The sequence below is a fragment of the Pelophylax lessonae genome (assembly GCF_965119305.1).
Source record: "Pelophylax lessonae genome assembly, chromosome: 5".
NCBI classification, from domain to species: Eukaryota; Metazoa; Chordata; class Amphibia; order Anura; family Ranidae; genus Pelophylax; species Pelophylax lessonae.
In genome coordinates, this window is record NC_138772.1 from 228,148,888 (window position 1) to 228,174,308 (window position 25,421).

Below are 25,421 nucleotides of genomic sequence, written 5' to 3' on the forward strand. Positions count from 1 at the left end.
ACCCACCAGCAGTGTCCATATATGCAGCCCACCCACCAGCAGTGTCCATAAATGCAGCCCGCCCACCAGCAGTGTCCATAAATGCAGCCCGCCCACCAGCAGTGTCCATAAATGCAGCCCGCCCACCAGCAGTGTCCATAAATGCAGCCCGCCCACCAGCAGTGTCCATAAATGCAGCCCGCCCACCAGCAGTGTCCATAAATGCAGCCCGCCCACCAGCAGTGTCCATAAATGCAGCCCGCCCACCAGCAGTGTCCATAAATGCAGCCCGCCCACCAGCAGTGTCCATAAATGCAGCCCGCCCACCAGCAGTGTCCATAAATGCAGCCCGCCCACCAGCAGTGTCCATAAATGCAGCCCGCCCACCAGCAGTGTCCATAAATGCAGCCCGCCCACCAGCAGTGTCCATATATGCAGCCTCGCAAGTGCAATTGGAACTGACCAAATTTGTTTTAAAAAAGGGCGGGAAGCAGCGCCGAGAGCAGAAGGGGCAGGCCACGCCGAGGAGAAGGAAGAACTAGCGAGCGCAGTCATCGGAAGTCCCGCCTCCTCTGCCGAGACGTGTGACGTCTGCCATAGGCGGGACTTCCGATGACTGCGCTCGCTCGTTCTCCCTTCTCCTCGGCCCGCCCCCTTCTGCTCTTATGACATCTCGTCCTTCCTTCTCCTCGGCCCGGCCCGCCCCTTCTGCTCTCGGCAATGCTTCTTGGCCGTTTTTTTTTTTAATATCGGCGTATAACACGCACTGCTGCTTTTTCCTCCATTTTTAGGAGGAAAAAGTGCGTGTTATACGCCGATAAATACGGTAAGTCCATCCGGTTCAACCAAGAAAAAACAGTATTGAAAACCCAACCATACAATCCCATATACACAATCCCATATACACAATCCTATACCCATTGTTGATCCAGAGGAAGGTGAAAATAAACCCCAGCAAAGCATGATCCAATTTGCTACAGCAGGGGAAAAAATTCCTTCCTGATCCCCCGAGAGGCAATCGGATTTTCCCCGGATCAACTTTACCTAAAAAAAAAAATTAGAATACCCATTTATATTATGTACACTTAGGAAAGAATCCAGACCTTTTTTAAAGCAATCTAGTGAGCTAGCCAGAACCCCCTCTGGAGGGAGTCTATTCCACATTTTCACAGCTCTCACGGTGAAGAAACCCCTCCGCATTTGGAGACAATCTGTTTTCCTCTAGACATAAAGAGTGCCCCCTTGTCCTCTGTGTTGACCTTAAAGTGAACAACTCAACACCAAGTTCACTATATGGACCCCTTATGTATTTATACATGTTGATCATATCCCCCTTTATTCTCCTCTTCTCAAGAGAGAATGAATTCAATTCCTCTAATCTTTTCTCAGGCCTCTTATCAGTTTGGTTGCCTTTCTGCACTTTCTCCAGTGCCCCGATATCCTTTTTAAGAACTGGTGCCCAAAACTGAACTGCATATTCCAGATGAGGTTTTACTAATGATTTGTACGGGGCAAAATGATCTCTCTATCTCTCTCTCCATCTCTCTCCATCTCTCTCCATCTCTCTCCATCTCTCTCCATCTCTCTCCATCTCTCTCCATCTCTCTCCATCTCTCTCCATCTCTCTCCATCTCTCTCTCTCTCTCTCGTCCATGCCTCTGTTAATACAAGAAAGGACTTTGCTTGCTTTGGAAACTGCAGCTTGGCATTGCATGCTATTATTAAACTTATGAACTATGATCTACCAGTACACCCAGATCCTTCTCCGCTATGGATTCCCCTAGTTCTACTTGCCTAGTATATATGATGCATGCATATTCTTAGCCCCCAAGTGCATAACTTTACATTTATCAACATTAAACCTCATTTGCCACATAGTTGCCCAATGAAACAGTGCATTGAGGTCAGCTTGTAAGTTGGAGACATCCTGTAAAGAAGTTATTCCACTGCAAAGCTTGGTGTCCTCTGCAAAGACTGACATGGTACTTTTAATCCCAGACCCTATATCATTTATTAAGATATTAAAAAGTAAGGGTCCCAACACTGAACCTTGGGGTACACCACTGATCACCTTAGACCATTCAGAGTAAGAGTAAATAAAGCGGAGTTCCACCCTATTTTGACACTTTGCTCCATCGATTACATTAAAACATCCTGAAAAAGAATTGGATAATTAATTTAGTTTTTTTGTTTCGCTTACCTTATTTTTCCTTAAAATCAACTTACCTTCTTTCCACTCCTCCTCCTGTGGCCACGGCCCCCTACGTCACTTCCTCCTTTGCATTGACTCCTGTGAGATGAGCGTCATCAATCCCAGGAGTCAATGCGCCTGCACCGGTATCACTCGTCACTTTTGGTGGGGGCGCGTCATTCCCTGCTGAATCAATTAGAGCAACTTCTGGGCATGCGCAGAACCAGCTGCGGGATGACGCGAATGCACCGGAAAGTGAGAAGCAGGGCATTCTGAGACTCTGACATCCCGGAAGAGGACACGAAAAGGGACACTACGGCTTCAGCTGCCCACAACGCAGATGGCAGCGCTGGACAAGAAATTTTCAAGGTAAGTTTTTCTTCTTGCAGGTAAGCTAAACAGGGGACAGTTCAGAGGCTATCATTGCTTAAATGCAATAGCCCTGACTGTTCCAGGGATATTTTTTGTTAAACATTTTTAGGGAGGAAAATGCTGCTTTAACCACTACTCTCTGAATTCTATCTTTTAGCCAATTTTCTATCCATTTACAAACTGATCTTTCCAAGCCTGTAGACTTTACCTTACACATTAGCCGTGTGTGAGGAACGGTGTCAAACACTTTTGCAAAATCCAAGTATACTACATCCACAGCCACCCCTCTGTCCAAGGTTTTACTTACCTCCTCATAAAAAGAAATCCGGTTTGTTTGACAACTTCTGTCTTTCATGAATCCTGCGGTCTGTTGCCTAAAATATTTTTTTCCAGCAAGAACTCATCTATGTGGTCTTTTATTAAACTCTCCATTATCTTCCCAACTATAGAAGTTAAACTAACAGGTCTATAGTTACTTGGCAAAGACTTTGATCCCTTTTGAAATCTAGGCACCACATTGGCCCTACACCAATCCAGTGGTACTATTTCAATCCTTAATGAGTCCCTAAAAATTAGAAACAAAGGCTTTGAAATTCTTTTAGGATGTGATTTGCTGAAGGTGCATCTTTGCCTTTTTTGCTGGCTAGGATTTTGACCTTTCTTCAAAAAGGGGTTGAACAGTGGTTGGCTTTGGGCTACGCATTGCTTTATTCACACTTTTATTCAAGGGGTTCACCATGTGGCTCCTACGAGGCGATCCCCGCTACCTCCGTGGGATCTTAATTTGGTATTGTGTTTTTCAAAAACCTCCTTTTGAGAACATTAGGCATATTCCTCTGCTTGCATTGTCTTAGAAGGTTGCCTTTTTGGTGGCTATTACTTCTGCCCGTGCATTATCTGAATTGGCGCTGTCCTGCCGTTCACCTTATCTGGTGGTCCACAGAGATAAAGTGGTACTTCAACCTAACCAGTCGTTTCTTCCTTAAGTGGTTTCTGATTTCCATCTGAATGAAGACCTTGTGCTGCCTTCACTCTGTCCTAAGCCCAAGCATCCCAAGGATATTGCTGGCATTTTTTGTATGTGGTTCGGGCAATTAGAGTTTACCTGGCAGCTACTGAATCTTTCAAGAAATCACACTTTGTCCTCACCGAAGGACCTCCAAAGGGATTGGCTGCGTCTGCTGCGACCGTGTCCAGATGGATCAGACAGACGGTGGTACAGGCTTATTCACTGAAGGGTCAGGTTCCTCCTTTTCCTGTGGAGTCGCATTTAGTGCCTCTTGGACTTTTCGCCATCAGGCGTCAGGCATGTTTGCAAGGCAGCAACTTAGTCGTCTGTGCACACGTTCACAAAATTCTACAAAGTAGATGTGTTGGCATCCTCGGATGCTTCTTTTGGCCTCAAGGTTTTGCAGGCTGCTGTTTAAAAGCACAGTTTGTCTCTTTGAAGGTGTATGTTGTTTCTAGGTGAGCTCCAGTTGTTCCTGGTTGAGCTCCATGTTACCTGGTTGGTTAAGTTTAACCTTTGGTGAATTACGTTCTTGCCTGCGTTGTTTTTCCCTCCCCTCATGCAAATACTGCTTTGGGACGTCCCAATGGTCAAGAAGAATATGGAGCTGCGTCTGTCAATGAACGATATAGAAAACTGAATTTTTGACTTACCTTAAAATCCTTTTCTCTGAAGTTCATTGACAGACGCAGCACCCACCCCTCTAATTATTAGTAGGATGGGTTTTTTTTTTTCTTCTAAACGCTGCTTGCAACAAAACTGAAGCCTATAGCAGAGTGTGTGTGTGTATGCCTGCAGGGACTGTCCCATAGGCGTGGTAAAGTTTTTTTTTTTTTTTTCCCTGCCTAGTGTCCTACTCCTGTAGGGGGCAGCATAGCCCAGTGGTCAAGAAGAATATGAAGCTGTGTCTGTCAATGAACTTCGGGGAAAAGGATTTTACGGTAAGTCAAAAGTCCATTTTTTTCTGCATTTAATTACCATTTAGACAGAATTCTATTTATTTTTTATTTTCTGAGCTATTTTGCCTATGTTTTGAATGGCTCCAACTCTACTGAATAAATAGCTCCGTAGAACATAATTTATCAAACCAAACTAGCTTCCCAGAACAAAAAATCTACAAGATTTTTTTTGTTTCTTTCAGAAGATATGCAAAGTCTCCTTTTGCAAAAACAAAAAAAACAGGCTCCTGGCCCTTTCACTACTAGTGGATGGAGCTTTTGGAGAACTGGTGCCCTAATGTGCAAGTGTACTATGCTGTCATGTTATTTCTGCCCTTGTCAACCGGACTTGGGCTGGCAATAGATGACTGAAAATACCGAATGGATTTACCCCATCCACCCATGCGAGGTGGATCGATGAATTCTTCCATTGTGCCATTGTAATCTGACAGGGCTACTCCTTCAACAGTCCTGTTCAAACAGAAGTCAGTTGTAAGGTGAACTTCTGTCAAGTGGGAATGGTCATAGATGGAATGAGATTTGGCCAGTCTCTGCTAAACTAGACAAATCTCGATCCATCATCCATGGGTAGCTTCAAATCCCAAGTTTAGTTGCATTTTTTTTGTCAGCATGAAGCACATACTCTTTGAATGAGAAGTATCCCTTGTGCTAATGGCTGCTCATTTAGTTAAAATCTCCCCTCCTCTGCCCCTCCCCAAATACCTCCACTGTGGTAATCTGGTGCTGGGGGAGTTGATACAATCTGGTGATTTGGTACTGGTCAAGAGTGCGGACTATACCAGTCCTTTCCACCCGCTTCTCCCACTCCATAGAAGCTGTACTCTAGCTTCATGAATGGAGAACTTTGATTATATTTTGCAGGAAAAATACACTATGTGGGTGCTCAAATTCTGTAAACTTTGCATTGGGAAAAATGACAGTAAAATGATTTTTCTAAACTGTTTTACTATTTGCAATAAAAAAAGAATAGACATGCTGTATCAAAAACAAACCTGGGTTTCAAGGGGGTTTAGGGGGAAAAAAAGGCCTGGGAATTGAGCAGTTAACCTTCTCCAGCACAGTTAGCTGTCAGTCGAATGTTAATATACAGTACCTTTCATCAGAGAATGAAGAGTGCCTGCTTGTACATACTCCTAGTTCTGAGGCTGCACTGTTACTGATGGCCACTAATTATCAGGAAGCACTTAGTGGTATTCACCATCATGTTGTCAATGGTGACAGCTAATCATGATGATCATATAAAGTTTATTTAGCTTCCAGCTACAACCTTCATTGTGCCACACCCTCTAAAACATAACTGTCTTTTATGAATTTTCGTATGTTATTTTGTTTTTAAAATGTTTTACAAAATTGTTTTTGAAAAAGAATTGTTGGAACGATTTTTTTTAAGTTTACAATTTGCACAGGTGCTCAATAAGCAATTTTCCCTGTGCCAGTTGTTCCCTGTGTTTGTTCGTTCACACATAGTTCTTAGGCTTAAAGTGGAACTAAAGCTTTGCTATCACAAGCTGTGAGCAGGCATGGTCTTTACGTTGCATATTTCGTCTGCAAAAAAATACACCTTTAAGTGGTTGTAAACCTTCACATATACCCAGTGAACTAAATAGCCTCAGATGATACACAGAGATTAAACAAATCCTCTCACATAAGTTTTACTTGTATATCTGCTGTCTTCCCCTTTCTCTACACCCTTTCAAAAGTGCAGATTGTGTTAATCTTTCTTCATCTGCCAGCAGTACATAGGGAAAGTGGGAGAGACTGCACTTACACTGTGTGACAGCTGATTGGAGGAAAGGAACCCCCCCTCCTCATTGTAAGAAGAACGAAGGAACATGCAGAGCTGTATCCTAAATAGACCAGCTCAGTGCTTATCTCCCCCCCCACGCTCCCTCCCCCACACAAATTTTGAGCTCATGTTATCTCATGTGTCGGAGAACTTGTCAGAAGTGACGCATACTGATGACAGAGGAACGAAGCACCAGAGAGCAACAACACTTTGAGCTTTGGAGAGAGACAAGTAAACACTACAGATATATGTGCTTAGTTCAAATTTCATCATTGGAGTTGACAACCACTTTAATGCCTACTCGCTGTCTTCTCTGGCATGTGTACTGAACTGTGCATGCCCAGCTTACATCCCCGTCATGGTCCTTGTGTCAGGATGATTGACTTCTGTGCATGTACAGCAGTGGCAGGGACTGTTGAAGGGAAGGGAAGTTTTTAGCTTTGCTTTAAGGATGTTCAAATCTGAAGCAAACATCTGTGTCCAGTCTGGTATGGTCTAATGGTTTGTTCTGCCTGTGTATGGCAGTATGATGTAAATGTTTAATCCTACACTGCTTCTGTACTTAAGATTGTACAACCTTTTACACACTGTTTGCATGCTTTTGTGTGAATAAACTTTTCCAAATTATATTTCTAATATCTTATATGTCATATGACTATGTTTGCCTAGTCAGGAAAATGAATGATACATGCCTTCATTTTTATTTACAATTTATTGGTCTGATTTCAATAGTGGCAACTTTTTGATTCAATTCCTTTTTTTTTTTTTTTTTTTTTTTTTTTTTTTTTATAGGGTGGCTTAATTATCATGCCAGACAGTACTATTGGTTCAGTTTTACACGCCATAAATACCCTTCTTGATCAAAGTTGTGTGCTTTCGGAGAGTCTATATACCTTTTTGGCTTCCAACTGTTACAGCATTTTCAACTGCCTGCTTACAATGGAGAAGGATGCTGAGCATGTACAGAAAAGGTAATAACCACACCCAGACAGCACAAGCAGATGCTTAAAAAAAAATTGCATCAGGCACTCTCGATGTGGATGGGGAATCTTCCCTGCTGAGCTATTGTATTCTGACAGCGGGGAGACTTCCCGGCCATCAGAATACACTGATCAGCACTGCAGGCTATAGCCTGCAGTGCTGATCAAGCAGAAAAAATAGAAAGGACAATTGTACAGAAGTTGAATGGTAGACTTCAAATGTGTGGATGTGGGAATCTGCACTTTTTTTTTTTGTTTTAAATGTGCTGGTTGAAAGAAAATGACTGTGTGATCTATGGCCTGCCTTAGTCATGATCTGTACAGGCAGGAAGGCTCCTCTGTTTCATGGCTAGGATGAAAAATAATCTAAAGATGACTGTTCTTTCACACTGTAGTGCGCCCTGGGAGGTGGTGTTCCTCCTGGTTAGATGGGGATGACTTGACTGGGATGATCTCTGGGAAATTAACTTCTCCATATTAGTATAGACTAGAGATCACCTTATTTAATACAAGCTTTTACATTGCATCTACCTTACTCCAGCCAGATTGGTGAAAATATTTCCTACCCAGTTGCCCTGTTGCTGGGGGTGCACTTAATCTAATGCTGATTTCCTACATGTATTCTTCGATCCAAAATTTCTGACGGGGGGGGGGGGGGCGGTGTCACTGATCGTATAGAGGAGGTACAGCAATTTATGAACAGCATGTGGTGGAAGTGTGTCTCCTCGGTCTTGTTGATGCCCTTGCTCCCAAAAGAGTGACAGGTGCCCTTTTGACGGTCCTATTCTATTATGCAAGGAAGTTAGTAGTGCTTTCCTGGGAAAAAAATCCACTCCTCCAGTTGTACCAGCATGGAAGGCACTTATTAACAAAGCCCTCCCCTTATACAAGGCTATGTATACTAGCAGAAGTATACCAACTAAATTTAATAAAGTGTGGGATGGTTGGATAAACAGCACATCCACGGTGTCTGATTGAAATTGATTTATTATGGGGACTATAAAAAGGCATCGTCCTGTATGTGTGTAATTTGGACCGGGATGAAGGGAGATTACATATCAACCTACTTGGGGGTAAGGATGAATACATATAGTATTCTAGTAGTCTGTTGTATTTTTTGATGTTATGGGGAGCCAGTACTTGTGCTTTCATATATACAATTTTACTATAAGGCAATTATGCATCAGAGGTTGCCAAATTGAAATTTTACATGTTTTCTCTAAACTGTAGCTTCCTATGGGAAAATGTATGGCGTGTAGGAATTTAGCCGACGCTCCCTATCTAAAACAACCTCTCCTCTGAACCATCACACCCTTAAATTGTGGAGATCTAACAGGGCATTCTCACCTTAGATGTAGAAAAGATAGTAAATGCATTCATGTTCTTTAGGATGTCTTGATAAGAAGTTAATTAATTAGTTGCTAGGGCCTATCTTTGTTCCTGCCTTGTTTTCTTCTATAGTTACTGGTGCCACGACTAGGTGTGTTGGTAAACGTATTCCTTTCTGATGGCTGCTTCATCAGTGCAGTACACAATAGGAATATAGTGCCTGCAGTTACTTAAAAATAAAATCTAGCCCTGCAGCATCCTGCATCCATGCAGGGGGAGCAAAATACAACCCTCCTATAGAACTCCCGACACCGGTCAGTTGTGTTTTTGGTTGCTTTCACACTGCTCCGATTCAAAAACATGTTAAAAAGGTATAACCTTCCTTCTCCATTTTTTTTTTTTTTTTTCTTTTCTGAAAACCTGATAAGTGGGAAATGGCCCTAACATGCAGCTAGCAGGACTTTTAAAAAAGGCAATTGACTGGTGTGAAGAGTTCCATAGGATTTGAAGGGATGCATTATGCATTTTTACAACTGAGCAGTGTGGAAGCACCCAAAAAGGCAACTGACCGGTGTGAAGCCTTTCATAGGATTTAAAGGGATGCATTTTTTTTTATGCATTTTTCTTTTTCTTTTTTTTCCATAAAGGTTTTATTGGAAATATTTTTTTTACAAAAGTATACAAAGATATATCATAGCAAAATTAGTAATGGTGGAGCCCTTAAAACATATAAACACATTAACTCTATCCAGTAACATCCCTACTTGACCAAAAAATCTCCTTCCCACAACTCCACCAGAATGGTGACAGGGAGAGAGGAATACAATGGGAAGTGTGCGGTGTAATATATAGAAGGAAGACTTGTTAGTGTAAAATCAATCTTTGCAGCAACGTGGTTCTTTACCAGGGAGATGCATTTACTGGAATCCTGAACAGTCCACAAGGTACTTGCAACAGATGACAATATCCAGTAAACATTTATTTTACAATACAAAAAACTAGAAAATGGCGGCTCCCAATGATATAATGTTTAATATAAATACTACATATGATATAAAGATGCGGCTGCCATCAATTTTTGGATGAACCAAAAAAACATAGAGATAGCTATTTGAGGCGCCGGATCCAAAAGTGCTGAGTGCTAAATAGATAAATGGATATAGGCTAGTAGAAAGAGTGCTAAATAAGTAATAATTGATAAATAAAATCCAACAATTCATAAGGTACAAAAATGCATCCAGTGCACAAAATTACATATGAATATGTCCTGGAGGCCCTCTGATTTCTGGTGAGTTACCCTCACACTAACGGGTGAAGGAATATTTCAAGCACAAGCACCTTTTTTAAGCAAGAAGATCTTTTCAGCATATTTTGTCACTTTTTGTGGTGGAATTTTTGCACTGAAAAAATTTATTTTGCACTTAATGAATGAATTTAATGTAAAATGCATATTCATATGTAATTTTTTGCACTCAATGAATTTTTGCACCTTATGAATTATTGGATTTTATTTATCATTATCTATTACTTATTTATCACTCTTTCTACTAGTATACAGTAAAACCTTGGTTTGAGAGTAACTTGGTTTGAGAGCGCTTTGCAAGACAAGCAAATTTTTTAAATAAATTTTGACTTGATATACAAGCGATGTCTTGATATACAAGTAGCGTCATGTCACAACTGGGTATAAAAGAGAAGAGAGGCGCCTCTAAGTGTAGCAATATTGTTACATTTAATGAAGGTACAACATAAAGCAGCTCACATGGTTGAGGATTAAGAGGCACATCTAAGTATGCAGGCATCCGGGGTAAAGCTGTCCACATAGACTATCTTCTGCACTGCCATCTTCATCACACCCTTCCACGCTGCGCTCCACGAGCGATTCAAAGTCTCGCTTTCAGATCACTCTACTGCAGGCTATTCTTCCCAATCACATTTGCAGACTGACAGTGGTGAGAGCCAGTGGTTCAGAAGATGGTCTATGTGGAAAGCTTTACCCCGGATGCCTGCATACTTCGATGTGCCTCTTAATCATCAACCATGTGAGTTGCTTAGTGTTGAACCCTCATTAAATGTCCCCATACTGCTACACTTAGAGGCGCCTCTCTTCTCTTTTATACTCTGTAGCTCCTGCTGGATTTTGCTTCTAATCCCCTTGTGGAGGCGCCATTTGTGGATGGACATTTTATGATGACACAACCTATCACATTGCTATAATCTTTGTATATGGACTATAAACTGAAAGACTTATGAATAAATGGTTGTGGAACGAATTATCTGAGTTTCCATTATTTCTTATGGGGAAATTCGCTTTGATATAAGAGTGCTTTGGATTACAAGCATGTTTCCAGAACGAATTATGCTCGCAATCCAAGGTTTTACTGTATATCTATTTATATTTAGCACTCAGCACTTTTGGATCCGGTGCCTCAAATCCCGATCTCTATTTATATTACAATATTTGTAAACATCACAATGACCAGAGCCCTTAGTGTTGGTTCACATTTGTGCGATCACAGAGATCGCATGTAATTTGGAGCGCACTGCTCCTAAAATTACATGCGATCTCTGTGCGGTGCAAATTCAGCCGCACAGTTTGTATGGCTGAATTTGCACCGCAATCGCACTAAAACACGCACAGGACCCTTTTTTTGGTCCGCAGCAGAATCGGATCGCATGGTGGTTCACACTAGTGCGATCCGATTCAGTGCGAACTTTCAGATCGCACTGCGATATGATCTTGGGGGTGTTGTTAACTCTTAATTGACACCCCCAGCGTATCCCATATGGCAGTGTGAGCTGCCAGGGGGAGTGGATGTGATGTGGGAACACGCTGTATATTCGCAGCATTCCCGCATCGCAGAACTGTGAACCGGCACTTAAGAGTCCCATGGGAGGGGGGGGGGCGCGTCAGTGAGGGGAAGAAAGATAGGTAAAAGTATCAGTTTTCCATGTGAAGGGGAAATATCGTTTACCTCCTCAACCAGCAAGGAGACGTTAAGGGCATTCGATTTTCGAGTTAGACGCAATCTTTGAAAGTTATCTAGATCAGTGTTTCTCAACTCCGGTCCTCAGGGCACACTAACAGGCCAGGTTTGCAAGAAAACTGAAATACATCACAGGTGATATCATTTGCTGCTCAGTGATTGCAGTATTCTAGTCTGCATCTCCCCAAGGGAATACTTAAAATCTGGCCTCTTAGTGTGCCTTGAGGACCGGAGTTGAGAAATACTGATCTAGATCATGTATTCAGGTGGTCCTTTTTTTTTTTTTTAATGAAAACTGATTGTGTGTGAGGGTCCTAAAAAGTTTTCGTAACTCTACAACTTACAATTATGCTGCAGCTTCATAGGAAGTAGAATGGAAATTATATGAAGAGAAATGTTTGGTAGCTTGCCGCTACTTATGTCATTCGTGTTCCAGCAGCTATTAGTTGGTGTTGAAATATTTTGATGTAATGAAGATGGGATACGCTTAATAATTTTTTTTCATCTCCCAGGGATAATTTATGGGGAGAATGCATTTCCTTACTCTCTATGCTGCCAAATGTTTTGAAGCTGATGTTACAGAACCTGCAAGTAAGCAGAGCTTGCCAGGAAGAACTGCCTGTTATTGCACAGTTGCTTCGCCTTTTGCTTCAGAATCCACAACTAAGGAGTCATATGATGACCAATGCATTCCTTGTCCAGCAAACCCTTCAAGATGTAATGGTAAGTTTAAATAAGATTGTAGCGCATACCAAATTGTCTGAATTAACTGAATAACATTAAATCTGAACTCTGTATTTATGTATATCTGTGTTTACTGGAGAATAACCTCATAGTTTTTCTTAATTAGTAAATAACTTATTGATCCTGCCTTTCTCATGGACACCTCCCTTCTGTCCATGGCAATAATATTGCAGCTGATCCTCTGACTCTTATGTTGCCACGCTCATTGCACATGCTCTGCCAGCTCCCGTGAGTTTCCATTCACTTTCTTCTCTCTTCTGGATTGCAGACTCCTGCAGGTTGATTAACAAGTACCTGTTCCAGTGCTGCCTGTCTTTGTCTCTTCTACGTCCTTCCTCAGCCACTTTCATCCCAGCCTGTGTTCCTTTTCTAGAAGCCTTTGGTCATATGCTATGAGTATTTCTCATAGCCACAGCTTCTCTCTCTTCTCCTGTTTGCTTATCAGGTGTCGGCAACAAGCCAAACTCTGCAGGACTTGCCCAACCCTTCTACTGTTGGCCAAGCAGCAGCTAAGGGGAGAAGGATAGGCACGACAGGAATGGTGAATGTGGTATGAGGAAGCGATAAACAAAAGAGAGAAGTATTCTAATCGGTGGCACAGATGGCTTAACCAGCGAGTGAGTTTCTTTCCTACAACCAGACAGTATTGACAGGGGAATCCCTCCAGCGGAGTCGTACTCTCCCAGCCGGGGGGAGACAGGGAAAGCTGTTTCCATCGGGAGAAGACAGTGATTATTACTTATGGATTATTAGCGGCTTATGCATTTTACAAAAGCACTTCTGTCCCAATTGCATTTCCAGTATTACTTTGGGTAGCTTGTAGTAGTCTCCCAGTAAATGTCTACATATATTTTGATAAGGCTGGCCAAACACGGTGAAAGTTCAAGAAATTTGCACAATTCCCCCCCCCCACATCAACACAGACAGTGTTGACAGGAGAATCAGCAATTGTCTGTCCCCCACCGGGAGAAGACAGTGATTATTGCTGTGGGCAATAGCCGATAGTGATAATCGCATGCAAAATCCGGCAGGCTGGTTCTACCCAAGTTGATCGCTCAATCAACTTGGTACATTCAGTCTGCCCATACATGATTCAAACCGTTTAAGGCTGACCTTGGGATTCTGTTTCAGACTCTCCTCTGTATTTTTTTTTTTCTTTCTGCTTGCTCTTCCCCTTTTCCTCTCACAGTGCAGTGCAAGAACTCTATATTGTTCACCAAACTGCAGTCTGAAGCAGCAAAAAAGTTACTTATTTTCATGTGAGCTAAATGTTCTCACTTTCAATGTAAGTTTTGCTGACTATAACACTAAGCTTGTTTTAAATGTGTTTACATTTTCTCCTTGGCTAAATGTTTCCCCATGTGTATTCCTTAAAAAACACTGAAAGCAGAGAAAAATAACTGTTGATCCTACCAGGAGTCCATTGAGCGCCTAACTTCTGGGGAACTTTGCCCTACCTGCACTGTAATCTCAAGCTGTGCCCAGTTCTCCTCTTTGGACTACAAACCACATCCCTTGTGTTATTGAGATGGCAAAAGGGCAGTGTCCTGTAGTGTAGCAAAAGAGAACTGGGCAACAAAACTTCTTGTGATTTCAGTGCAGCTGGTGCACCACAATAGCTGGCTCAAAAAGCTTTTTTTTTTTTTAAATCAGATTTTATTTAATTTAATTTTTAATCATCAAGCAAAAAAAAAAAAATACATGGCATACAAGACACATCACAAAATTATTAAGGGAAAAAAAACTTATAAAAATATCTTGTATAACCAAAAAAGGATATTCATAATTTATCATTCAGATTAGCCTACTCCACTAGCAGAGGCATAGACTCAATCCATTGTGACCAGATGACATTAAACTTCCTCATTGAGTTTCTGTGTGTTTTTCCAAGGAAATAAGCCCATTAAGATCAAAAATCCAATCAGACAAGGTGGGAGGATATGGAAAGGGTCCACCTAAGGGCAATTTGTCTGCGGGCCACAAAAAGAGCATGCAAAATAGTATTTGAAATGGGAAAAGTATAGTGAGTGGGATCAAAATAGCCCAATAGGCATTTTTATGGGTTAGCAAGAATATATACATCAAAAAGTCCATTGAGTGTGCCAACCACCTCCTTCCAATATGGCTTGAGTTTGGGGCACCACCATAAAAAATGTACAAGAGTACCTGAATGGTCACATCTGGCACAGGCTGGGTCAGATCTCAGACCTATGGAATGCAAAAATCCTGGTATTCTATATACCCTGTGGAGAATAAAAATCTGGGTCAATCTGTGTGATGGAGAAAGAGAGGTAAGAGGGAGGGACAGAAGAATCTCTTCCCAAACCTCCTCAGAGATAGGACCAATATCCTGTTCCCATCCTGCCCTTGGAACGAATAGGAAACCTCAACAAAAACTTGTTTAATAGGACCGTATATGTTACAGAGATGAGTCCCTTAGTTTACTTTGCTTATGCTATTCTATCCAGGACAGAGGTGGGAGAAAAGGACACCTCAACTGAGGAAAGCTGGGAACGTAATGCGTGACGCAACTGAAGGAACGGATAAAACCACCTTCATTGTAAGGGATACACTGTCCTCAACTGCTCATAAGTTTTAAGATGGCCGTTCTCATATTTTTGGACTAAAGTGGTTACCTCTGCTTTCTCCCATCTCTGGAAACCTTGGAGAATATAAAGCTCAGGGAACCTATAATTTCTCCAGGTATTATATCTGGTATGTCAAGAGATCCCGATCATTTTTTTTAGATGCATCCCATACTTTGTACATTATTACCAGGGTGGGCATAGCGGTAGATGAGAACATCTCCCCCCTTTATCCCCTCCAGTACATGCAATGGTGGCCGACCCCCCAAACACATAGGAAAATTAACAGAATGCAGCACAGGATGGTAACTCAGTCCCATCCCGCAATGTGCTATAGTTGGACCGCTAAGAAGTATATCCTCAGATTGGGTACCGTTAAACCCCCAGCAATACTTCCAATTTTATATGGGGGTGGGGGCCTTTCTTTTGCCAGATTAAATGTCTAAATATGCTGTTAAATTTAGTAAAAACCCAGGGGGTAGCCAAACGTGAATTGTAAAACAAATACAGAAGCTGAGGAACCCAGATCATCTTGAGGAGGTTAATACGACCTACTATAGATAGAGGTAACGTATTCCAAGTTTTACTTTGGATTTGGAATCTAGAAAGTAATGAAGCTACAGTGATATATAAAGATGTGAATACCCTCAAAGTCAGTCTAGACACAAAAAGTAACCACATAAGCAGCGCTTAAAGATTATACATAAAATATCACTGTATGTATACAAGAATGGGTGAGAAGGATTTACTATATATACACAACAGTCCATCGAACAGCTCCAGAGGGATGACCCATCACCACGGTGTGAAAAAATGATTGGGAGAACAAAAACTTCCACCACACCACGTGACCCCCTAGGCAGTCAACACTCACCACAGGCTTGAGATCAATATGCCTTCAAAAGAAATCGTAGACTCAGGATCGCTCCACTGAATGCTACACATCGGCAGATGTTCATGAATCTCACACTTGAGGAATACCCAATGTTAACTGCAGTACTCCAAACAGCATCACATGTGTGTATAAAGGAAAAACGCTCATAGGGCAGTAATCCAATACTAACAATTTATTGATAAAATAAGCCCATCCCCATCACATTACACTCATATGTCAATATAAAAACCAGGCATATAAACGAATGGAGATGACCGGATGATATGCGGCCAAGATCTCACCGATGCCGTTCCGTCCCCGGCAGTGAATCCTAGAATCGGACCACAACTGATGCACCCGGAGACGCTCGGACACCTTCGTTCACCAGGCTCCGCTCTGATCTCCCTCGGAACAGTTCGGATAAACTCGTAGCTGCCGTCCACGTTCGGGAGTTCCCATCTCGCTGACAGCAAATAATCGTTGGGGTGATAGCGTGCTCACGCTCTGACGCGTTTCGTCATTGGCTGACTTCAACTGAGGGCGTGAGCATGCAAATCACCCCTGCTATTTATCTCCCTCGCCAATCACTTAACCCTTAAGGGCGATCAGTCACCAGAGCATGACCGCTCAACCCGGGCAAGCATAAAGGTTCATGGGAGTTCATCAATAGGCAGATCACATTGGAATATACCCCATTCACAATACGATCAATGCAAAACTCCCTCAAGCAGACACCAACTGTTATCAAAGGAAAGAATTGCAGACATATACACCCCAACATGGTAGTATAAATCATGCTGTGAAGCAGAGATCTCATAATGGTCACACACCATCCGTCATCTCCTCTCGTTTTTACATAAACATAAAATTCTCCACAACCATAAAATATAATATATAACACAGAATACATCATATATTCATTTGAGCTCATAATATGCTGTGTGAGTAATACTCCACACACCCACAATATAGGCATAAAACAACAATCAAACGTTTCTAATAAGTGCAGCTCTCAATATACCAATATACATTAAAAGTGCATAAAATACCTAAAATTACCTCAAATTAAATAGGCATAATTAAATTCATTGAATAAAATCAACAATAAAAATGTAGCCCATTAGAGCCTACATCAACGTAATTTAAAACTAGATCCGTATTATATTCCATCTGATAAATCAAATCAGATAGAATAACTAGGAAGCCGGACATACCTCACACAGATAAAAAAATACTATTATCATTACATAGCAGCAAAAACACAGTAATCCAAAGTTCCAGGAAAAGATATCCCAGTTACAGGAAAAAACTCATAATCACCGGAGACCTCGTCGGAGGAGGACCGGAGGAAGAAGAAGAGCCGAGGGCAAAAAGAGCGGACAGCAAAAGAGCAGAAGAGCGGACAGCAAAGGAGCAGAAGACCAGGAGAGGGAGAAGACCAGAGCAGAGAAGAACAGATGAAGATTTTTAATAAACTTTCCAAAACGTCTCCTGTCATTTCCATACACTGCCTTTTATGGGGTGAATGGGTAGGAGTACAGTGTACCCCATACCCATTCACATAGGGAGGGGGTCCGGGATCTGGGGTTCCAGATTCCGATGAGCCCCCTGCCCGCAGACCCCCACAACCACCGGCCAGGGTTGTTGGGATGAGGCCCTTGTCCCCATCAACATGGGTGCAAGGTGCTTTGGGGTGGGGGGTGCAGAGCTCCCCCTGCCCCAAAGCACTAACACCCCCCCATGTTGAGGGCATGTGGCCTGGTATGGTCCAGGGGGGGTGGGGTCACTCGCTCGTCCCCTCCCCCTTCCTGCACTACCGGGCTGCATGCTCGGATAAGGGTCTGGTATGGATTTTGGGGGGGGGACCCCACACCGTTTTTTTCGGCGTGGGGCTACCCTCAAATTCTATACCAGACCCGAAGGGCCTGGTTTGGAGCCTGGGGGGGACCCCCACACAGTTTTTTTTCCCATTTTTGGCGTGGAGTTCTCCCTCAAGATTCTCACAGCGCAAGTTGGTGCGACTTCCATTCAAATCAATAGGCTCCCATAGGGAATCATTGATTTTGAATGGAAGAAAAAAAACTTATAACATGGCTGAACGTACGTTCATCACGTTCGGCCGCGTTTCTGCGTTTGAAACGTCGGGAAACACACGTTCGAATGCAAGTAATTGCGTTCCAAAAAACGTCCCTGAACTCAACTGCCTGCAAATGACTGTAAACGACCCTGTGTACATGGACAGATGAGATAAAATGTAGATGGGTTCAGGGGCTTCTGAAAAAAACGCCCAACTGCTCCTAAACGGCCATTTACAACGTCCCGTGTACATGGAGCCTTAGTGGAGCATTAAGAATTTCCCGATCTGCCGATGAACCTTAAAATGGATAGTATCCAGGTAGGCGGACAGTGTTGATTTTTGAGGTGTAATCTACACTGGAGGTACACTAATATAGATCCTGATAATAAAAATGAAATATCAATACGATAGAGCTTGTCTGGGTATATATCTCTCCCTCTCCATTCTTCAATGCAGAAACATGAGTAGGATTAGAATGGGACCTCACAACCTGGGCCAGAAACCTACCAGTTTCCTCCCCTCAGCCCAAATCAGCTTCTGAAGGAATTGTTTATTCCTGGCTTTACCCTCCAGCAACTCATTTAACCTTCTCTGACCAGATAGCCATTCAAGTTGGTTGTCTAGGGTAGAATCTAGAATACAATTGGATTCCGCCATAGCGGCCCCACCTTTTGCGAGCTCCAACTCCATATGGGAAACCGTTTTGATGGTGCTAATTTTTTTAATTAGCAGGCCCTGAAGGAAGGCCTTAAAAGTATCCCATACTGCACCCAGCGAAGTAGAACCTACATTCTGTGAGATCAAACAGAAAGTTAAGTGCACAGTGGATTTTTGGTGGATCATATATTTTTCTGTACTTGCTAAGGGAAATATCCATGTATTATACAGATGTACTGCCTGTTTATAATATATAGTGCCTTGAAGAAGTATTCATACCCCTTGAAATGTTGCACATGTTGTCATGTTACAATCAAAAACGTAAATATATTTTATGTGATAGACTAATATAATGTGGCACATAATTGTGAAGTGGTAGGAAAATGATAAATCGTTTTCAAAATTGTTTCCAAATAAATATCTCAAAAGTGTGGCTTGCATTTTTGTATTCAGCTCCTTTTACTCTACTATCCCTAACTAACTCCCTTTACTCTACTATCCCTAACTAAAATCTAGTTAAACCAATTGCATAAGAAGTCACCGAATTAGTAAATAGTCCACCTGTGTGTAATTTAATCTTAGTGTAAATACAGCTGTTCTGTGAAGCTTTCAGAGGTTTGTTAGAGAACCTTAATGAACAAACAGCATCATGAATCCTAAGGAACACACCAGACAAGTCAGGGATAAAGTTGTGGAGAAGTTTAAGGCAGGGTTGAGTTAAAAAAAAAAAAATATCCCAAGCTTTGAACATCTTACAGAACATTGTTCAATCCATCATCCAAAAATGGAAATAGTATGGCACAACTGCAAACCTATCAAGACATGGCCATCCACCAAAACGGAGAGGCCGGGCAAGGAAAGCATTATTCATAAAAACAGCCAAAGAGGTCCATGGTAACTGGAGGCCCTGCAGAGATCCACAGCTAAGGTTGGAGAATCTGTCCACAGGACAACTATTAGCTGTGCACTCAACAAATCTTGCCTTTATGTGGCAAGAAGGCAAGACGAAAGCCCAGACCTAAATCCAATTTAGAATCTGTGGCAAGACTTGAAAATTGCTGTTAAGATGCTCTCCCTCCAATCTGACAGAGCTTGAGCTATTTTGCAAAGAAGAATGGGTAAAAACTTCACTCTAGATGTGCAAAGATGGTAGAGACTAGACATATGCCGGTTTTTGGTTATGCGATATATTGCGATTTCGCATATCCACAGTATCCATATTGCCATCATTACCGTATATTTCTGTCTGCCTGGCTACCCCAGCGTCTACCCGCTTCTTCCCGCTGTGTCGGACTCTCGGCTCAGCTCTCCTCCTACTAGAACGGAGCCGCTACTTCCTGTATTTGTCCGGCTCACAGGCAGAGTGATATCAGATGCACTCCGCATGTGACAGGAGGAGCCATACACAGGAAGCAGCGGCTTTGCTCTATACTGCAGCCACATGCTACCCGGGCTCAGCCACAGACAGTGCCACTGCCTACAACAAGCAAATCTCTGCAAGAACCTACCTACCCACTATATACTGTCACTGTGTAGATAGATAGATATGCACAGGCATAGCAGCCCACATTACATTTATATAGTCATCAAGCAGTGTCTGGCCTACCTGATGACTGGTCCTGGCACTTGGCTCCGATCCGATGGCCTGATCATTAAGGGAGCAAATCCTTGCTGTCCAGAAGTAGTTAAACCTGCAGGAGGACCAGTGTTTTTATTTGTAAATTACTTTACTATTGCTTTAGGCCAGGTTCACATGTATGCGGGTTGGTGGCCCACATTTGCACAGGCATAGCAGCCCATTGATTCTAATGGGCTTGAGCTGCTATGCCTGCATTTTCGGCTGAAAAAAGGTGCATGCAGAATTTTTAAAAATGCAGTGGCCGTGAAATCCATCCGGCTTTTGCACCATGTGACTCACCTGCAGTTCCTGCACACGCAAACTGTGTTTTTAAATGCTGGGCCCACATATATAAAAACGCAGAAAGCTTGCCAGAGCAGGAACTGCAGATAAGTCGCATGGTGCAAAAGTAGGATGCATTTTAAGGCCACTGCATTTTTTTAAATGCTGTATGCACCGTTTTTCTGTGTAAAAATAGGTCATAGCAGCCCATTCAAATCATTGGGCTGCTATGCCTGTGCAAATGTGGGCCGCCAACCCGTATACATGTGAACCAGGCCTAAAGCAATAGTAAAGTAATTTATAAATAAAAACACTGGTCCTCCTGCAGGACCAAGTGTACAATTATGTGCCACTATCACATAAAATCCTAATAAAATACGTTTACATTTTTGGTTGTAACATGACAAAATGTGGAAAATTTCAAGGGGTATGAATACTTTTTCAAAGCACTGTATATTTTGCCAAGACATACATTTTAAGACTTCGATTGTAAAATGAATCTATGTTCAATACCAGACATGCACTTAAATTTCAATAACTAATAGTAGAATGTGCACTGTCAACTGCATTATGTATATGTGAGTATTAGATCATATTCATGGAATAATTTTTTGTTATTTTATTTTCATTCTAGAATTTGAAGAGCTGTGAAATTCAAGAACAGTGGCTGACTGATCTGCAGTACTGCTTTAATGTGTATCTTTCAAAACAGATACAGGAATGAGACACGGGTGTATTGTCATTTTAAAGAAACCTACAAAATACTACTGTATATTCAAAATGTGATATTTGTATCCACACACACGCCCTATATTCTGACAATGCAACGTTTAAAAAAAAAAAAAAAAAAATTCCAAACTGCTAAATTGCCAACATAATGCTTTCAGTGTTCTGAAACCTCTACATACTGTTCTCGCGTATGTTTTAAGGATTTTGTTTTTCTTTTGTATGCAAGTGTCTTAAAACATGTATTTACATATTTTTGCATCAGAATTTTCAGATTTTGTTAAGGAAGTTCAGTAAATATGTTTTATGGCAAATGTGCTATGGCTTTCTGTTAACTTGCAGTGATAGCTTTACAGAATGTTTTGTATTGAACAAACAGTGAAATTTATCATTATAAAACACTTTTTTTTGGTACTTACACATGATTCTCACTCTGCCGCTCAACAAATTATAATTCTGCTCCTCCCTGGTACTCAGTACATCATTCCATCTCTTGGTGTAAAATGTGAAGCATCTCTTAAAAACTTTTTAAAAATGAGCAACCATTTGACCTCAGACTGTAATATATGCAGACAGATGAAGGGTCAGTCCATTAAAAATTGATATTTTAGCTTTGGGGGAAAACCTATCAGGTTTATTAACCATTGGGCTTTTTTGTATGCCCAGGTAAAAATCCCCCAAAAAAGTTCTTCATCTTTGTCCAGTTTCTAACTATAGCCATTGCAAGGGAGTCTCTTATGTTTTTTTTTTAAATGCTGGTATTAGTTTGCCAGTTTGAGCAGCTTAAGTGGGGCACTCTCACTGCTGAGGTCTCTGAAAAAGCTAAGAAACTAGTGGGCATACAACCACAGTCCACCAATAACACTTTTGGATGGACTGACCCTTAATTTTGCTTACCTTATCCTGATAATGCTTAAAATGTATCCTAAGCAAGTTCAAGGTTTGGAAAGAGCCATTGGTATACAAGGACATGCACTTCCAGGTGTCTAGGTTAGTCGGGTTCTTGTATTTTAGTGTTCCAAGATCTCTAAAACTTTGGGAATGCTGATATGCAAATTTATATAAACTCCTGTGGTGAAGAGCTGCCCCATCAGTTGCTGTGACTTGCTTTTGCTCCATGAAGGTGATGGGAATTCTCCATCACCCCTAAGTGGCCAGCCTTTTGACCATGGGAGCTGGTGAAATATCCAGAGCACCCTGATTTTCAGGGTTCAAAGAATGCTTAAAAGGATAGCTGGATTTGACATGCCAGTGGCTCCTTAGACACTTTGTTCTTCTGCTTTACTCTAAGCGTTTTCATCTGTAAAATTAAACTTCCCTTCTTACTATAGTGTAATATATTCGCTTTATCTTTTCAACAGTTTTTACAAGAAATATTTTTTCTGTAACTGTTGTGGTTTTTTGTTTTTTTTTTTGGTATGCTTTTGCAAAATGTTTAGTGACTTTTGCCTTAGATGTACAGGAAACTTGTCTCAAGTAATAAAAACAAGTGTCTTTTTAATTTTCAGTGCTTTAATATTACAAAAGTGTGTGTGTGTGTGTGTGTGTTCTATTATATAAAAAACACTATCTAGAAACTTGAAGAAAAATCAGACTACATATTTTTGAAGTACATTTTCCTTTAAACAACTCTTAATTGCACATGTAAAGATGAACTCCCCTTCCTTTGAGCTAAGCAAAGCCTAATTCGTACAAATATAGATGGTTTATGTCTCTTCTTGGTATGTCTTGTGCATGAGTTCTCATGTACATGGAACACCAGGTGAAAATTCAGGAAAAAAACTGTGTTGGTAAACCTAGCTGAAAAAAAAATTGTCAAGGATAGCATCAAGGTTCTGCCTGCATCCACGGTAGATAGATCCCACAGGTATCCAAACACATCTACATCCACTATAGTGGGTAAAACCACTAGGATGACACATCTAGAGAAATCTAGTATATCAAAGAAAAGAAAGGGGTCCAACAAAAACACTCACAATACCCTTATTCAGGACCTTAATGCCTTTTATAATAGGAACAATAAAGGTAATACCAGTTCTACCAGTCCCCTAAATTCAACTTCCAACACAGGATCCCAGAAATCCACAGCTCTGTCAACAAGAGCAAAGCTCCCAACAAAAAAAGGACATTAATCTCACCACCAGTACACATGCCCATGCCCTTGAGTGGACCTAATATCAACAAACATATGACCTTTAGAGTCAAAAAGAAAAATCCATAAAAATCTTCAATTTAGCCTCTCACAACCTTACCTCTACTCTAAGCCTTCTTAGGAGAGGGTTCAACTTTTCCCCCTCCAACAAACCCGATCCTTTCTCATTATTTAAAGACCTTTATCGGTATATTAGAAGTTTAACTTTAAAAACATTTTTCATATAAAATCCAGTAAAAACAGCAATACACAAACTGTAGAGACCCTTATACCTGTTTGTGAGACAGAAACCACAGATCCTATTTTTTTTATTTTTTTTTTTTTTTAAAGCAAACAAACGGTCATTGAATTATGTGCATTACAAAAGTAGTACATATACAACAAAAGTGCAAATGTCATTAGAAGCCACCATACAATCCACAGTGTAGAGAAAGAAGGATGCATAAGCATGTCATAGATAAACACACCATCAGATTACAGAGGAGGTAAACATCCAAATGCAGGCGCGAGGCAAACCATAGAGGGAAAGTGGAGTGGACCGAATCAGCAGGAGTACCAAACATCAAGGAGTACACGTGGATGAAGCTTCAAGCCACCTATCCCATATCTTATGAAACCGTTTCAAACAACCCCTGTTAATAAATATCACCTTCTTGAAGGGGAAAGTAGCGTTGATGTCAGCCAGCCAGGCAGGAAGGCTGTATCCAAGTACGAGCTATCAATTTCTTAGCAGTAAACAGGGTTTCATGGAGAAAGCGTTGTGTATATTTATCAATGTCCTCATCAGGGAATTTCCCCAGTAGGCACAGCTTGGGGTCAAGGATACCCGGGAACCCATACGGTCATGTAGAAACTGGACTATTTGTGACCAAAACCCTTGTATGCGTGGACAGTGCCATAGAAGATGTCCGAATGTACCTGGGGACAGGAGCCATTTGGGGCAGATAGGGGAATGGGAGGGATCAAGCCTAGCCATCCTCACCGGAGTGAGGTAGGATCTATAAATCTGTGTGAGTCTATCAGAGAGCTTCGGAGACACCAAAGTACAGGCCTCCAGGGCATCACTCCAATCATCCAGTTCCCCAACCTCCTCCATCCATGACACCCGAACTCCATAAGCCAGGGCGGACATAGGCTTAGAAATCAACATTTCGTATAACAGTGAAATAAGTTTTTGATAGTCCAGACCCCTAAGCACATCCAGAAGGTCAACCGAGGGCAGAGCAGGTGGGTTGTTGGCAAATTGCGCCCGAAGGGCGTGCCTAAGCTGCAGATAACGGAAGTGCATAGAGGCCGGGAGCTGAAATTCCCTTTGGAGGAGAACAAATGATTTAATAGTGCCCTCCGAGAGCAGGTGCGAAAGCAGATATACCCCCCTAGACAACCAAGCACCCGGATCAGGGAGATGTAGCAGCTCCGGCAATAGCCTATTAAACCACAGAGGAGTCATGGAGTGGAACCTGGTGTCCCCTGTCCTGGAGACCGCTAGGTCCCAGATCCGCCTGTGCTGGAATAGGAGACCACTGCGATCAGTAGTCGGTGGAGAGCCGCCCACCCCTCGAAGTATATCACAGAAAGGGTGTGGGAACTGCGTACCAGCTCCACTGCAGACCAGTGTGAGATACCTATGGTGATCCTGTTTATCTATATGAAAAAGATGGGAGAGTTGGGCTGCAAGATAATAGGCCGTAAAGTCTGGGACGGCCATGCCGCCCAGCTTTGTGGGTTTTTGAGTATTTTTCCATGCTAGCTTGTGTCTACTCGTTCCCCACATGAATGTATTTAACAGTCTATCCAAAATCACAAAGTACTTGTATGGTATATAGGTGGGGGAGTGCCACAGGACATAGAGAATTTTGGGCAGGAGAATCATTTTGATCAAACCCACCCTCCCCATTACACCCAGCGGTAGACGTGCCCAGGTCTGAGTCTTAGTCTTAACCAGGTCATATAACGGTTCAACGTTCAAAGGTATATAGTCAGGCAGGGAGCGGGACACAAAAACCCCCAGATGCTTGGAAGGGCAGTCTGATCCGCAGATGGAGGGAACACATCTATGGGGAGCATCTGGGATTTGTCCCAGTTGACTGTGAGTCCCGGAAAAGGCACCAAAT

The 25,421-nt window shown here is 42.0% G+C and overlaps 1 protein-coding gene across 1 annotated transcript in view; it reads left to right on the forward strand.

Moving 5' to 3' along the window:
- The window catches only part of TEX10 (testis expressed 10), a 122,943-nt gene extending 101,628 nt beyond the window's left edge, over positions 1-21,315 (forward strand). Inside the window, exons 12-14 of the mRNA XM_082259524.1 lie at positions 7,089-7,267; positions 12,105-12,315; positions 21,064-21,315. Of these exons, the coding sequence (XP_082115650.1) occupies positions 7,089-7,267; positions 12,105-12,315; positions 21,064-21,153 (480 nt within the window). The 3' untranslated portion in view covers positions 21,154-21,315. The remainder of the gene's footprint in view (positions 1-7,088; positions 7,268-12,104; positions 12,316-21,063) is intronic.
- The last annotated feature ends 4,106 nt before the right edge of the window (positions 21,316-25,421 follow it).